The sequence below is a fragment of the Melozone crissalis genome, unplaced genomic scaffold, assembly GCF_028551555.1.
Source record: "Melozone crissalis strain CALT ecotype California unplaced genomic scaffold, PUWL_Pcris_2 ptg000057l_1, whole genome shotgun sequence".
Lineage (NCBI taxonomy): Eukaryota > Metazoa > Chordata > Aves > Passeriformes > Passerellidae > Melozone > Melozone crissalis.
In genome coordinates, this window is record NW_026535835.1 from 8,342,741 (window position 1) to 8,358,916 (window position 16,176).

At 43.9% G+C, this 16,176-nt stretch overlaps 2 protein-coding genes across 2 annotated transcripts in view; one reads left to right on the forward strand and one right to left on the reverse strand.

Annotated features, from left to right (window-relative positions):
- SSH2 (slingshot protein phosphatase 2) overlaps positions 1-3,712 on the reverse strand; it is a 90,128-nt gene extending 86,416 nt beyond the window's left edge. Inside the window, exon 1 of the mRNA XM_054287127.1 lies at positions 3,566-3,712. Coding sequence (XP_054143102.1) covers positions 3,566-3,628 — 63 coding nt within the window. The 5' untranslated portion in view covers positions 3,629-3,712. The remainder of the gene's footprint in view (positions 1-3,565) is intronic.
- A 6,836-nt stretch (positions 3,713-10,548) lies between these two features.
- Positions 10,549-16,176, forward strand: part of EFCAB5 (EF-hand calcium binding domain 5) — a 28,758-nt gene continuing 23,130 nt past the window's right edge. The window contains exons 1-3 of the mRNA XM_054287293.1: positions 10,549-11,114; positions 14,902-15,058; positions 15,318-15,381. Coding sequence (XP_054143268.1) covers positions 10,549-11,114; positions 14,902-15,058; positions 15,318-15,381 — 787 coding nt within the window. The remainder of the gene's footprint in view (positions 11,115-14,901; positions 15,059-15,317; positions 15,382-16,176) is intronic.

Consider the following 16,176-nt stretch of genomic DNA (forward strand, 5'->3'; position numbering starts at 1 on the left):
TAACCTTACCCATGCAGCAGCAATCAAGATCTTAATTTATTTATTTAAAAAAAGGAAAGTAGAAAAAATAAATTCTATGTGAGATAGACTGGACTTATCAGTGATTAAGTAAACTCACAATTACCACATTGTCTAACAGCAATTACAGGACCAGGGGTAGAGAAATGTTATATTTAGCTTCCCCATAAAGACGTGGGGAAAATATTTCCTGAACATTCTACCAGCAAGTAGCTTCCAAGCACAACATGACAGACACTCCCAAACACATTTCCAGGCCTGTGCTTCCTGCTCAAGCTGTTCTCCTGGGATTAAGGAGGGCAAGTCCAATGGTTTAGGTTTTAATTTGCTGTAGCACATTTTTTTCCCCAAACTGTGCATTTTAGAACAATATATACCCAGTGTCTCCTCTCTTTTTGGGTCAGTCGGTCCCTTCCAATAAAAGCATATTGCCTCCCTCAGGGTAGGGAAGACAAGTGAACTGTGAGAGCAGCCAGGGCCAGATTGCCTGCCCAGCTTCTTCACTTCTCAGGAAAGAGATATAATAAACAAAAGGAAAATACCATTTTCCAGAAATTACAGATCCAATTTTTTGGTACCTGTGCATCAAAAATACCTTAAAAGGCCAAGAATCAACAGATTATTTTCAATACAGGTGATTATCAGCCTAGAAGTGCATTGAACAATACACCAATATTAGCACCAAGGAGCTCGTGGCATCTTTGTATTTTACTGTAACATGGCCCTGTCTGCCACCACTTTTTGCTAACATGGCACATCAGAAGGCAACTGCTCTGCTGCAAGGATTGAAGATTGCAGTCTTGTTTCTCAAGAGTGACTGCATAACCAAAGGCCAAAACAAACAGCAAAAGTCTGGACAGACAATTAAAGGAATTTTACAAGTCATCAAGCAACCAGAGGGCTGTAAATGTATAATCAACACTTTGCATGAACTGCCCTGAAATTAATGCTCATGAGATGCTCTGTGGCAATGGGAACAAGATAAAAACCTATAAATAAAAGCTGTCCAATTTCAGAGTGATTCAGATCAGCTATTCCCCTGAATCTGTAAGAGCCAATTATAACAGTTTATAGGGCACACTTAATGCAAAAAATACAGTTTGAGGACACCAATTTCACCCTTTCTCCTTGTCTGAGAAGTTTATCTCTGAAGCAAAAAGACATCAAGCAATTTAAAAAGAGAATCCTTTTCTGTCCTCAAAATTCTTGGTGACCTGGAAACAGAATTAGACATAGCCATATGCTTGCACACTCACATGCCTCTCCTTGCCCACAAGTTAAAGCAGCTAAATTCCAGCAGTTACCAGATAATCTTTGCTGAAAACAGCAAGGACAGACCCTTACCCTACTGATAAAATTACTGAGCAAGATGAGTTTTCATTTAAAGAGGTAACCTGGAGACAGCCAAAGGAAGCTACCATCAGTTTACTACAGGTTGGTTGAAACAATTTGAGTTAAAACTGAAAGAATCAAGTCCTGCTGCTGCAGTTGACAGGGATCCAGGAGAATGGCAAGTGTGGGAGGCTTAGGACCAAAACCTTCTTAAGGACTAAAAATGTGTCTGCCCTGCTCACAAACCCTCAGCAGCTGAGGAAGGAGAAGCATCTGAAATGATAAAGATTTGATTGAGAAACAAGAAGTTTGTGGCAAAGGAGGAACACACACGAGGTCTAACAGAAGGAGGGAGAAAAAACCCACCCCAGATATCTAAGGGGCTAAAAGGGCAGCCCAACCCTGAAGTGTGGTTAGGAAGCTGCAACAAGAAATGCAGAAGTGTTCAAACAATAGCAGTTAAGATCATGATGAAAATCAAGTTCACTTTACACTGCAAGAGGAGTCTGAGAAAGCAGAAGTAATTACAAAGCCCAAAAGCAGGCCAGGAATATGCCACACACTTATTTCTGGTACAGAATACACCTCCATATCATGTCATGGGACAAAGAGAATATAGACACATAAACCCAAGGCTGCATCCTCTGGATTCATCAGGCTCCACAGGGAGTTGTTTTTATATTTAACAACTAAGTAGTATCCAAATATCAGCACGATTTTAATTTAATTTAATTGGTTGGGAAACAGCCTGGCTGTTGCAGATGGAAAAGCTTTAGAGAATACAACTAATTGTTCATATATATATAAAATATTTAACAAAGAGAGGGTCTATGCATCCAAGTGGGAGAAAGAAGGAGGATGCATCCAAATGGGAGAAAGAAGGAAGATGCCAAGAGAGACCCATCTATTCTCACTAGATGCATTCAATGCTATAAATGTATGGGAAAAGGAATAGTGGAAAGGGTAAAGAAGTCAGAGGGGGAAGAAATCTCTGAAGTAATGCAGCACATTAATATTTATAGCAGGTAAGTATAAGTGAAATTAATCTGTGTTGCTAAGTAAACATACCTTAGGAGAGACATGGGAATGAAAGAGGGGGGGAAAAACGAGGTAAGTGTTCTGACAGCTAAAATGCCATTGGGGCAGGCAGGACCTGTCAAGCAGCTGATCCAGTTTCAGAAGAGGTTACCTAACACAACGAGAAATATTTTCAGAGTAGTTGTCTTTTTCATTCCCCCCCACTGAGGATGGAAGCCACTGGGATTTCAACTATTCTCTTCCTCCAAACATTTGCAAATCAGGCATAACAGCAATGTGATAATGCATGGGGTTTTTTAAGGATAAATGCTAACTTAGAACTAAGCGTACAGAAGTGAAAGCAGAGCTATTTTCATTCTCATCCTTGACTACATCAGAAACAGCACATGGGGGGTCGGCAGCAGCTTAAGGGGTTAACATGCAGGGGTTTATAATAGAGAAATACAAACAACAAACAAAGCAACAGCCTGTCCCAAGTTTAAAGACCATGGAAAGGCAGAAGCCTTCAAAGCTGCCTGCCCAACCCAGGGCAGCGATGGAACATCTGTCCTGCCGCACATCCCACTCAGGGATTTGGAATCTGGCCGTTCTGTGTCTCTCCTGGGCTTGACACAGCCCTGTGCAGATTACGTGAACCGTTCTAAAAAAAAAAGGGGCAGAAAAGCACCTGAGCTGGCCGCGAAGGCAGAGCAGGCACTGGCGATACCCAGAGGGTGCTGTCAGATGAGATCAGCTGAACACGGCCGGAGCCCCAACCATGTCAGGTCGCTTCCACACCACGCTTCCCGCCTCTCCCACCACATACAATGAACACAGAATAAACCGGGCGCAGTTATGGCAGCAGCCCCGCGCCGCCGTATCCTTCACTGAGGGGCTGGGCATGACCGGGACCCTGCGGTACCACGAGGGCCGGCAGGGAGCTGCCCTGCCCCAGCCCGGGCCTGCTGAGGGGCACCGGGACCCCCGCCCGTCCCCTCGGCTGTCAGCAGGCCACAGCCCGGGGGTGTGCGAGCCCCGTTCCCGGGCACCGCGGGCCCGCATCGCCCCCGGCCCAGGGCCCGGACACCGGCGGCACCGGGGGGTGAGGCGGATGGGGTGCGGCGCATGCGCAGCGCCGCGCGCCGGACCCCAACGGCCGCCGAGCGCCGCGCTGCCCTCAGTGCCCGCCGGGACTCACCGAGGCGCAGGGGCTGGAGGTGGCGCTGGGGGTAGGCGAGCGCTGCACCGTGACCAGAGCCATCGAGGCGCGGCGGGGCCCCCCCGTCCGGCCGTCCGGCGGGGGCCTCACTCCATGGCGGGGACAGGGGAAGGGAGCGGAGCGGAGGTGGCGCGGCGGCGACGGCCGCAGGGGGCGGCAGCGGCAGCAGCTCCGCGCGCGCCCGCGGCCTCTCGCCGACTGAGGCGCGGCGGGGCCGGGCCGGCCGGGCACAATGAGGCGCCAGCGCGCACGCGCTGGCTGTCAGCGCGCGCGCGGCGCCGCCCCCTGGCGGCCGTGCCGCGTTAACCCCCGCGGCGCCGGCGGCTCCTGAGAGGTCCCGGCGCTCCCAGCCCCGGTCCCTGAGGGGGCTGGAGGGGCTCGACATCCTCACCCCAATCCCTGAGGGGGCTGCGGTGGTCTGGAGGGGCTCGACATCCTCACCCCAATCCCTGAGGGGGCTGCGGTGGTCTGGAGGGGCTCGATATCCTCACCCCAATCCCTGAGGGGGCTGCGATGGGCTGGAAGGACTCGACATCCCCACCCCAATCCCTGAGGGGGCTGCGGTGGTCTGGAGGGGCTCGATATCCCCACCCCGTTCCTGAGGGAGCTGGGGTGCCCCGGCTTCTTCCCCCGCTTGCTGAAGGGGTTTCGGCATCACCCCCCCAGTCCCTCAGCCTCATAGATGGCTTTTATTAATTTATGTCAGCAGGGCACCCCCAGTGTGCCTCCTGGCTGGTGATGGTTTGTGGAGTCCCATCCCACCGGGAGCCGTGATGGTGGATATGGCAACCCCTGGTGAAAGTTGGCATTAATGGTCACATAACAGAGCTTTTCCTTGGATTAGGCAGCTACAGTAACTCCATAGTGAAAGGAGCATATAACACCTCTTCATACATCAATGTACATGCCCAAACAACAAAAACCCAGTTTTTTTTTCTAATGATTACATCTTAAGCGTTCAAACATTCCCAGATGCAGAACTCTTGGGTGTTTGGGGGTCTGAAACAAAGGGTTAAGTGCTATTAAACTTCATTTGCTTTGCAGTTTCAGCCTGGTGCCGCCGAATATCGTCAGAAGGAGGTAATTTGGATCAAGAATCTACAAAATTCATGGGAAGGAGGTGACTGGGATCAATAATTGTCTCTTGGGCATTGAATGACAACATTATATACGATAACCAGAAACTGTTCTAAACGTTAAACAGAGCAAACTCTTTGTCAGGAGTGTGTATCAGCCCATAGATTCCATTTATTATCCATTATTCCATTCATGGCTGATGCTGCTTCAATCTCTTCCTCATGCTGACAGCACTTTTTCCCTGTAAATTTAAGAACTGGAGAAGCCACATGGTCTCTCTTTAGTAAAAATAATGATCAGGGAGGCTCCTGTAGCTGGGCTGGGCTGCAGTGGAGAAGTCAGGCTTGCTAATGGAGCATTTTGCCTCCTGGTGGACGGGTGAGGATGGAGGAAAAGGAATGGAGGACAGGCTCCCTAAATCGGACTAAATTGAGTTTAGAGTGCAAGCCAGTCTTGAACATGCAAATATGGGGCTGCTTTAGGCCCATAGCTCATGTTCAAGTATGTCTGCATTGATAGAGAGGATTGATAGAAGACTGAAATTCCCAGAGTATTGTAGCAGTTCCCTCGCCTGAGACTGGTGTTTCATTCTGGGTTTTGATCAAGTCATGCAGGGATTACTATCAAGAAATTATTATTTAAACCAGGTTCCAAAGTAGACTTTTGTGTAATTTTCATACACCCTGTAGATCTTCCAGGTATTTGAACAGCATACCCTTTAAAAAAACATTTACCACAGGTAAACAATGGAGTTGCTATCTACAGTTCACTAAAAGTCTGACATATCAGTTATTAGCTACAACAACCACAAATTGTGACAGTTCTCCAGCCTCTAGGAAGGTGTAATTTGCATGTGCAATGTTTTGGGGTTTTTTAGCAGCAGAATTTAAATGTGGAGGAGGAAGCTATAAGGCAGATGTATTGGGATTGAAAAGAGCAATTAGAGGGCAGGCTGTGGTCACAGCATCAGGGTTGGTACAAAAAACAGACTGGAAGCTTGTGGCCTTATTCCTTCCTGTGCTGGCAGCACTGTGGTCAGCACCTGCTGCTTCAGCCCAGCGTAGCATTTCAAAGAAGTGGAGCTGTACATGAGCTGGTTTTGTACACATTTCCAAAACTGACTATTTAATACACTGCAAACATTTCCCTGGCTAACACAACTTATTATTACTACATGTTAGGACTTTTATTGCACAATCTTGGCATCAGCTGCAAAAGACAACAGAGTGCTCCCAAAATGTATCTTACAGAGAAAAACAACAACAAAAAAAAAGATAGAAGAGGCAATTCCAGCAAAACATCTGTGATGACATATTCAGCCCATTATTTTGTCAACAGTGCAAGTATTTGGTGGCATAATAAAAGGATACACTTTGCTTAGCAAAAACGTCAAGGAATAACAGCTAAGTTAGAGTACAATTAAAGGTTTGCTTAACCCACGGGATTCCACTTCCAGAAAAATAAAAATAGAGCTGTTTTGATCCATCCTTCTAAGTTCTAGTTGTATATTCTTGTTTGGGGGTTGAAAAAAAATCACCGTTTTTTTAAAATTTATGTTTCATTCTCAAAAAGTTTTATAAGTTAATCATAATAGCAACAGAATTCTGAATTGCAAAGGGGAAAAACCAAGCCCACCTGGGAGAAGAGATAACAGGAATTAATCATGAGCAAACTGCTTTGAGGAAAAAGTACACAATCCAGTTTAAAGCCTCATTTTAAATTACTCCTGAGCACTAATTTTCTGCTTCATTTTGTTAACATAATTGATGCTAGACTTCAACACATCTTGGAAATGCACTGCAATGAGCATATTTCCTTCTGGTACGTTTCTCCAAATACATAGCAAAGAAATGATAATTTATTATGGTGTATTTTTCACATGAAAGTTGACCTCCTCTATTTCAAGGTTTCTTACAGGCCATCCCATGAAATGGAGACTAATAGAGGGCAGGGCACCTTGCACCTTGACAAATGCCATAGATAAAGTCACAGTTCAGTTTTCCTGCAGGTAGGCAAGCCAAAGGTTTTGCCACTTCCATTATGAAATACAAAGAAAGAAACAGCACTAGATAAGCCTCATTTCCTGGCAGAAATTGCCACAAGTTTCTCAGTTGGAAGTTGTGTCTTACCCAAGGGAAGTGCTGAACAGGCACCTGATTTACATTCGTGTAAATGAGTGCAGAATGCCTGTTCTAGATGTATTTGTCTTTTGCCTTCTACTTTCCCCGTCATATTATTCTTCAAAGAATGTAGGAGAGATTATGAAAGGGGATTCATCAAATTCCTTTAGTTCAGGTTTAAAAGCAGTCTGACAAAATGGCACCATGCTCTCCCCCCTTGTTAATGCTTGTGTGCCTTTCCTGCAAGGCTGCTTCAAAGCAACACAAGAAAGAAAGCCTGAAAATGTTTAAATTGAGTTTGTAATTAATTTCTTTTTATGTCTGAGATCCTCACATCTGGTTAACACAGTCCTCCCTTCAGCTGGTAATGGGCTTGAGACAGTTCTGGACTTTGTGAGGTAACCTGTCACTGGCACCTGCAGATTCTCTGTTTGTGCCCTTAATGTTCTCTGTTGCTATTCATAGTCTTTTCTCGATTTTATTTTATTTTCAGTCATGTGATGCAATGTTCTAAGTTCAGTACAGAAGAGTCTGTTGGGCTGTGCCACAGCCAAAAGACAACCTACAGCAATTTTGAACGTGGAAAGACATAGCAACCTTTGGGATTATTGCTTAGCAACTGCAAACACACAGAGGAGTAAAACTCACAGCCCAGCTCCACAGCAGGTCTGAGAAATCCCTAATTCACTTCAAGATTTTTAATGGTTGATGGGCATATATGAAATTCCTGTTGATTTGCAAAGCCACTTTGAATGCAGGAGGAATAAGATCTATTTTGATACCTGCTCCAAAGGTAAGAAAAACAGTTCTTCAAAGCTTCAGAAAGCAAAGGAGAAAATGTTTTTAAATTTTAATTGTATTGAAAAGATCATGTATGAAAAGTGTATTGGGCTTTTTGTGATGAGATAAATATGCTCTATGAAACACATGAGGGAAAGGCAAAATTATTTCTGAGCAATAGAATGTCAAAGAGGTTGAACTTTGTTTTTGAAAGGACTTTTATAACTCAAACATCTAGAAAATATTTACCTAAACAAACTTTAGTCATTCCTGGCTTTATCCCACCCATCAAAATTCTCTAACAGAATAACAATGAAGCCATAAGAATATTGTTTATGGGCACATTTGGGTTTTCTACAGGAAACACTGAGATAATCTTTTTGTACCTGCAGGGATTCCAGCAAGAATATTTTTCTTACAGGAAAGGAGCCAGGGAAGTGGCATCCTACTAAATAATGGAAAGCTTATCTTGCCTTCAGCTTGAACAAAGGCTTACAGGAAACTTTATATCACACTTCAAATTTCCTGGGTGTTTCTAGAGCTTGCCTCTGTGCTCCATGCTCACTGTTATTTGGGCTCCATTTGGGAATGCCACAGGCCCTGAGAGCTCTCAATATTATTGTAAAATCATAGACTTGTAGAATCAGTAAGTTTGGAAAAGACCTCCAAGATCATTGAATCCAACATTTGACCAAACACCACATTGTCAATGTGACCATGGCCCTGAGTGCCACATCCAGTTGTTTCCTGAGCACTCCCAGGGATGGTGGCTCCATCCCTTCCAATGCCTGACCACCCTTTCAGTGGAGAAATTCTTCCTTATGGGCCAAATTCTCAACTAATGAAAGTCACTGAAGGTTATGAGCCAATGGAGTCTTATCCCTTGTGTGTCTCTGTAATCCTCCACAAATCCCAAGTTTCATGACCTGATGGTAGCATTCCTTTGCTGTTTATTTTTTTTGTTTGTTCTTCCATACCCTCTTAGTCTTCTCCATCTGTGCTGCATTAAAGCCCTGGGCACAGCTCTCCATGCTCTGCTTCCATTCCTGGAGTTACATGGATGTCATGGAATGGAGACAGAACAGTCACACTGCTTGTTTCGTGTTTTGTTTTGGTCAGAGACATGGAGATCCTTCACAAACATTTACTAATCCTCAAAACCATCCTAACAAAAGGTTGAGAGCAGTGTAGAAAACATATTCATCATCTCTCAGAATCAGCCACCTCATAAAGCAGAGGGCAGTTGTCACTTTAACATTGCACAGAAACTGCAGAGGGTTTCATAAAGGATATTTAAGAAATGACAGAAGTATTTGAAACTACAAGAGCAGTTTATTTTGGCACAACAAAACCAGCTGATTTGGAATGTGACCAGAACATTTGGTTAACACCCTGCTTTGAACCAGGGACTCTGGTTTTACAGCTTGTTGAAAGGAACTCACCTAAGCAAGGAACAATTCCACAGGGTGGACAGGCTTCCCTTTCTACCATTGTAAATCCTTTCCAGCTCATGTCCTTTGGTGGCAAAACCAACCACCAACCTAAAAACCTCTCTGTGGGTCAGGTAGGCAGCTTGAGCCATCCCATCCCCAGCAGGAATGTGCCTTTGGAAAAAATTTACTAGAATCTGCCAACAAGCCCATTGAGAAAACAAACCTAGAAATTTAATGCTGTGATGCATCCCACCCATCTAGGCAGTATTTGTACTCCACCAGTGTTAATGAACCAGAAGGTCAACATATTCATAATTAAATTTGTGTGCCAGGAGGGCTGTAGATCACATTTATGCATTTCCTGGAAAGCTGAACTGCCTCAGAACAGCTACAAATGCTTAAACAGGAAGAGCAGTGCATATCAAAAGCAGTGCTATTGCTATGGATACTGAAAGGCCTCAGTGAAAAGCACTTTTAAATAAAAACTTGAAGAGGGTAGAGTGGCAACAAGTTCAGAGTGGAGTTTCATCTCTCATTTGGAATGGTTTTAAATTATTTTTAATATCACCCATCCCTTGCTGTTGTTTAACACTGACCTGGGGGATTTTCAGCATGCTGCTGACTTTTCATGCTTTGAATCAAGTAGTAGCCAGTCTTTTGCTCCATTCTGTGTGGGTTAATCCCATTCCAGATGCAGACAGTTATGCATGGAGATACATAGGGACATTTTTCAAATTGTGAGCAGCTCAGTTTCTTCCTGATATTTCACAGAATGAACATTTTAAGCAGTGAAGTTCTTGAAATTGTAAAGGGATTATTATTTTACAGAGTGATCTACAACATAAAATGCTTGTGAGCAACTGAATCACAGAATTAATGGTATAGGTTTCTCCTTTCTATAGAAACTCTGCTGACCCATGCACCTGTGTCATTGCTACCTTAACAAAATGTCCAGAGCAAAAAATATTTGCCACAGTTGAAGTTAAGCAGTTTGTGGGACAAGAACAAGATTCCTCACTGTTCTTCACAGCCTCAGAAAAGCTGAAGCAGAGGAAGCATGTAGAGGAATCTTGCTCCTGGGTATCTGGAATTTTCCATTACTTGCTTCCTTTGTCTCATATCCACTGGATTTCCTGAAGGCAGGGAATGGACCTAAACAGAAATGATGTGCTGGGGGTAGGAGGATTCCTCTGCTTGGAAGTGTTCACTGCTTGGTTTTTGAATCTCTAAGTGACCTGGAATTAATCATTCCCCTTTTGTGTCTCAGTTTCTTCTGCCCTAAGAAAGGAACACATTAATTTAGTTGCTCTGTCTCCAAGGGCTGTTGTGATACATAATTAATCTTTATAAATCATTTACTGATCTTTGAAGTAAAGGGTCTGTATTTATTTAAGAGTACAAAGCAGCAGTAACAGAATAAAAAAGGAACATAGAAAAAATATTAGTTAATGCCTAACAATAGACTCTATTCCTGTGTCACCTGTTAGGGCACTGCTGCATCTTTTGGCATTACATAACAGCTCCTTTTTTTCTGTGTCACAGTGATTGAGGTATGGCTGCTCAGCCAGAAGAATCAGCCCAGTCTGCAGATCTACAAAATCCTGAACTTGGACATAAGGATGGGACTGCAACAGAGATGCAAAGCAATCAGGGGGGTCATGAACTGCCACATCCTCATCACTACATTTCCTGGAAAGAGTGTTTTCATGAAAAGGTACAGCAGAGGTGTCTGAGTCTGCAGGAGACACAGATGAGATTGGTTCAAGCACAAAAGGCAGAAGAGGCAAAGGTGAGGAGGAGAGAACCTGGCGACTGCCTGGCCAGAGATTGGTACAGTGAGGAGGAGAAGACGCTCGACACTCGCCTCTATTTGCTCGACAACCTCCTCCCTACATTAATCCCAGGAGCAGAAAACTTGTTAATGGCAGTGGAAAGAAACCACGTGCTTGTATCAGACCAAGACCCAACCAGATTTAAGCCCACTAATTATCTTGCAGAATACCTGATGAGGCACAACCCTCAGTACAGTGCTCCTACAAAACCAGGCCCATACCTGAGAGAAATGGAGGCGGTCTCGGAGGAGCTCAAATCTTTGAGGCAAGGTACAACATCACAGAGGTGAGAGCACTGACAGGGTGGCTGGGCACAAGGCCACAGCTGGTGTCTTGGTCCCTGTTTTACAAAGGAATGGTGTCAATGTGGCCTGCCTGGCAGAATCTTGCGCAAAACACACCTTGTGGAGTGCAGTGCCAGGAATTTATTTGTCTCATAAAAACTTGAGAAGCAGGACAAATACCAGAACATGGCACACGAAATGAAACACTAGTTATTCCTGTTTAAGGCAATATTCTGCCCTTCACAAGGATATCATTCCTCCTTAGACTCTATCTTAATAACACATGAGCAATGCAAACTGCTTCCAAACTGGTCTAGCTTAGTGACAGCAGCTCTTTGGGACAGGTGTTAGTATGAAAGGTCTGGATACTCTTCAGATAGTTTCTTCTTTAGTCTTCCAAACTTAATAAAAACATAACCTTTTTTTCCTCCTTCAGGGTGTTTTCTCTTGACTAAGCCAACAACATTGTCCTGGCACATTGTAGAAACTGCTTCATCCAGGATTTTTATTTAGCCTTTCTGTTTACATTCTGTTTTTCCTTTTAAAGTAGAAACAGTTTTGTATTTTGTTCTGTTGCTTATTTTGTTCTGTTGCTTATTTCTGGGTTGTTTGATTTAGTATAATATTTAATGAATGTTGGAACGGGGTTCCATGGCACCTTACAAAATGCTAAGGTTAAAATGTGAGAGCATTAGTTGAACAATAATTTATTTTCATTGCTCTGTTCAGGAATATATAGATGTGAACTTTTCAGTTCATAGAAGATCCAGAGGTGATTGTGATTGATGTCAAAATTACTCATTCACTACTAGATCACTTTTATTCTGTATCTGTGTTTGTAGAATAATGACTTCTGTTTGAATGACTCTCTATTTGCATAAATAGTGCATACACCTTGAAAATTGGTTTCAGTGTCAGGAATTAGGGAAGTAAAATGTTGACATGTCTTATGCAAAACCCTTAAATGAAGATAATTAAAGTTCCCAGTATTATAATGCTTAAAAGGATATGTTAAGTCTCTATCTGAGCTTCTGTCTCCACATTTCCATTAAACACACTGCTGCAGTTTGTAGGAACATGCCTGATGTGAATGCAACAAAGCAGCGTGAGAAGTGAATTTCATACAGTCACTGATAAAAGAATTTCAGTTTCATTTTCTATTTTTTAAATGTTAGTCCACTATAACAAATGAGCTGGGGAAATATGTCTTTCAGTGAGTTTTCACTCAAGCACAGGCTGTTCTGGGGGGATGTTTAGGAAGTCAGCCTTGCCATGCCTTTGCTTTGGGAACAGTTTTATGATTCCTGTTGCTTCACAGAGGGACACCTGGATATCTCTCTTTTATTTTGAAAAAGTAATTGAACTAAAATGCATAAAATCTCCTGGGGTTTTGGAGTGGGCTTTTGTTGAATACAAAGTGTTGGCTACCCATGACCTGTTATCTTGACCGTGGCTGTTAAGCCCATCTTTACATTTGGAGACAGGTTCTGCATTTGTAGCTCTCAGAACTGAGTCAAAGGAAGTGACTGTCAAGACTTACAGAAATAAATATCTCCATAGACAGCATTGCCAGGGGGGTTCTGTAATCATGGCTGTAGCAGGTTTTGCATATCCACTGGTAGTAGTACCATGGGATTTGCATTCACAGCAGCTCAGGATTTACATATTTGTGATGACTGTATTGTGGGATTTGCATGGGATTCTTAAATCACAGCAACACAGGATTTTAACAGTACCACACAGCAGTGAGACTCCTCATGTGAGTCACTGGATTTAAACAGGCTGGAATTGTTACAAGAGCAATGCCAGTCTGTGCTTAACACCTCTCACATAAGCAGCAGAAAGGTGAGGAATGAAATTCTGGCCCCATTGAAGGTCCTGGGAGCCTTGGCATTACCTTCAGGCAGGGCAAGATTCATCACAGGTTCCCATCTAACACTTTTCCATCCTCACTGAGCTCTCTTGGACTTCCTCCAGTTTCTCCTTAGCTGCCACCTGACTGGGAGTCAAGGCAGGAAGGAGAACAGATGGGAGAAATTCCTTATGCACATGGACTGATACCTGAAACAGAGCCTTTGTCCAGGGATGGGAGTCCTTCAGGCTGAGTCACCCAGCCCTGTGTGGGAGGCAGGCAGCTCTCTTCCTGAGGAAACATGTTTGGTTCTGCAGGGAGAAGTCACCTCGCTGCCATCTCATCTTTTCTGGAAATGTCTGATCCAAAATGAGCTCACTTTGCAATGGGTGGTGCCTGCTACTGTTACCCCTGTTTTGCCATTATTGTCTGGGGGACACCAGGCACAGGATGCAGCTGCCCAGTTTTAGGACCCTAGAAATGAATGCAGAACTGCAGCCCAGTGCAGGGGCAGCACAGAATGTAACTTGTGCTGGACACTGCGCAAATTAATCACAGAGCACCTGGGCAGCTCTTAGCACAGCCCAGGCTCTGCTTCCACTTTGCAGACAGAGGAGGAGCTACTTCTACAAATGGTCTGGTTTTCTCTTTCTGCTGCATTGGAGAAAAATCTGTCCACTTAGGTTGGTACCTGCTGCATTCCTTCTCTTATCCTCTCCAGCTCTGGAAAGGAGTCAGAAGTTGGGAAAATATTTTACCCTCCCCCTGCTATCAAAGTGCCCGAGGCTGAGCTGCCTCAGCAGCACTTGTGCAATGCCCACCATGGATTAAGGAATCAAATGATTCATTAAGAAACCTCTGTGATAAATGGTCATGAAGAACAAGGACCTTGTGATAAAACTGACTTTGATCAAAGTGTATTGCTGTGACATGTAAAACAGGTCTTTATGTTCATTAAAGAAAATATTGATGGGTTGTAATTTGTAGGATGACCCCAGTGGAAAGGAAAAGGGCAGGGACAGGATCAGCCCATTTCACAGCACGTGACACACAGGGGGAAGAAGGGAGCAGGAATCCTTAGCTAAAATGTAGTTTTTGGAGTTATCAGGTACAAAAGAGGAGCAATTCCCCTTTCTCTGAATAGCTCCAGAGGGTGTGAAGGCCATGAAGACGAGCAGCTGCCTCAGTGCAGAGAGATTCCAGCAGCCTCCATGAACAGGAGCTGTTCTCTCCATATGAGCTGATCATCTGGCTTTAAGCATTTTGACCTTCCTAAAGGGTTTTTTCCCCATTTCATAAATTAACAAAGTCAAAATCAAAGCAGATGAGTTCAAGATCAATTTTATTCACTTCTTTTGTTGTGTGAAATGGAGGATTGGGAAAAAACATGGCTGGGTGTTTAGAGAAGCAAAGAAAACAGAAGCAGGAAGAAAGGGAGCTGACTGGCAGTCCAAACCTGCAAACTCCATGTGTTGAAAATGATGGAGAGGCTGAGGTATTATCCCTGTCCTGAGGCAGTGAGGGCTCTATTGTGTGAGGCTGCTTCAGAAATTTTATTGAACATTGTTCTTTGCCAGTGAAGTGCTTGTGTGAAAAGGTACTTGAGTTTGGAGACAATGAAGTCTGATGCAATTTTGTTGGTAAATCAAGCGTAGCAAAATTATGCACCTGTCTCCCTGCTAGAATTGAAAGGAAATTGAAGGACATCTACACAATAAATGATGAATGTCATTATAAATGTGAAGGTAAAATGTGTCACTGTTGAAATGACACAAAACTAGGAGAGCTGCACAGATGATTTTCCATTAAATGTCTTCCACAGACAGGAATTTCAGCAAAGAGTTTCTTCCTTTTGTTTTGTTCTTTAGGGTAGGCTTAATCACTCTTAAGTATGCCTGTGATGGTCTCTTTCTAATCCATGTTCCCATGTCCTACAGGCTGGTCCAGATGAGGGCTGAGGCAAAGAAGATGTATGAGGAAAGGGAGGAGGTGGAAAGACAAAAGGCTGAGGAGACAGCAAGGAGAAAGGAGGTGTTGGCAGCTCTGTTGAAGGAGTGGACAGTGGATGCCCATGAAAGAATCCCAGCAGCCCTGGTAACTGGGGGAGATCCTGCTCTGGTTGTTGCAGACAGGATGAAAAGGACATTTGTGCTAGTGCCATGTACCCTGGCATGGCAGCATGGGGCACAAGCATGGGTGATGGCTCTGCCACCACAGGATCAGGGCATTGTTCACAAATCTTATCTATGTGTAACACCCATGACTGGCCCATATATCTGATTATTCTGGGTGATTTATTTTAGTAATTGTCTACTGTTGTCTGCATGACACAGGCTATTACCTTGATTTTTAGGTTCAGAGTGCCTTGAGGTTTTTTCCAGATGTCACTGATTCTATTCCTGAAGATATGAGAAAAGGCAAGTTTTCAATGTGTCTTCCTTAGTTTTATTGCTGTGATCTGAATTCTGATATGAACTGTGAGCAAACAGCAAATGGATTTGATAACAGATAAAGAATCTCTAAGGGTAGTTACATCAGGATATCAACCACACATCTTCAGATAGATTGGAAAGAGACTGAACCACCATGTAATTCATTAATATGGTCTTGAAAATTATGGAAAAATGTTTAAAAAATCTTTCAGAGAGATAAAAAGACCAGATGCAGACCTTCTCCACTTACATCCCTTATTAGCCACACATTGCCATGTGCTTACTGCTCTTTTTAAGAGTCACTGTACCAACCTCCTCCTTTTTGAGTCTCATGGCAGGTCTTGGAAACACTGGCATACTGGGAGATATGGAACAAAGGTGGGATCACCAAACTGACAGTGTTGTTACCTGTGATGGTTTCAGGGGAGTTGCTGAGGTTTACCTAATGCTCCACCCAATAGCTCATCTCATCAGCCCTTCCCTTGGCCAGTCCCTGGCATCCAGTGACACCCAGCCCAGGGCCTCTGTACCAGAGCACTCAGCTCAGAAAGATTTCCATAATTCCTGTCTGCTTTATACAGCTCACACTTGACCTCCCCAGATGATGATAATTGAATAGAACCAGGAACACTGAAGTGGCAACAGGAGCCTGCTGCCAGCCCTTTACACTGAGGGCCTGTAATGATCATCAACATAACAAATGTGTCTTTGCTGATTTGGGATGATAAACAGGACACTGCAGAGTGTTTCTGGAGTCACCTCTGCCTGGAGCTCACCCTG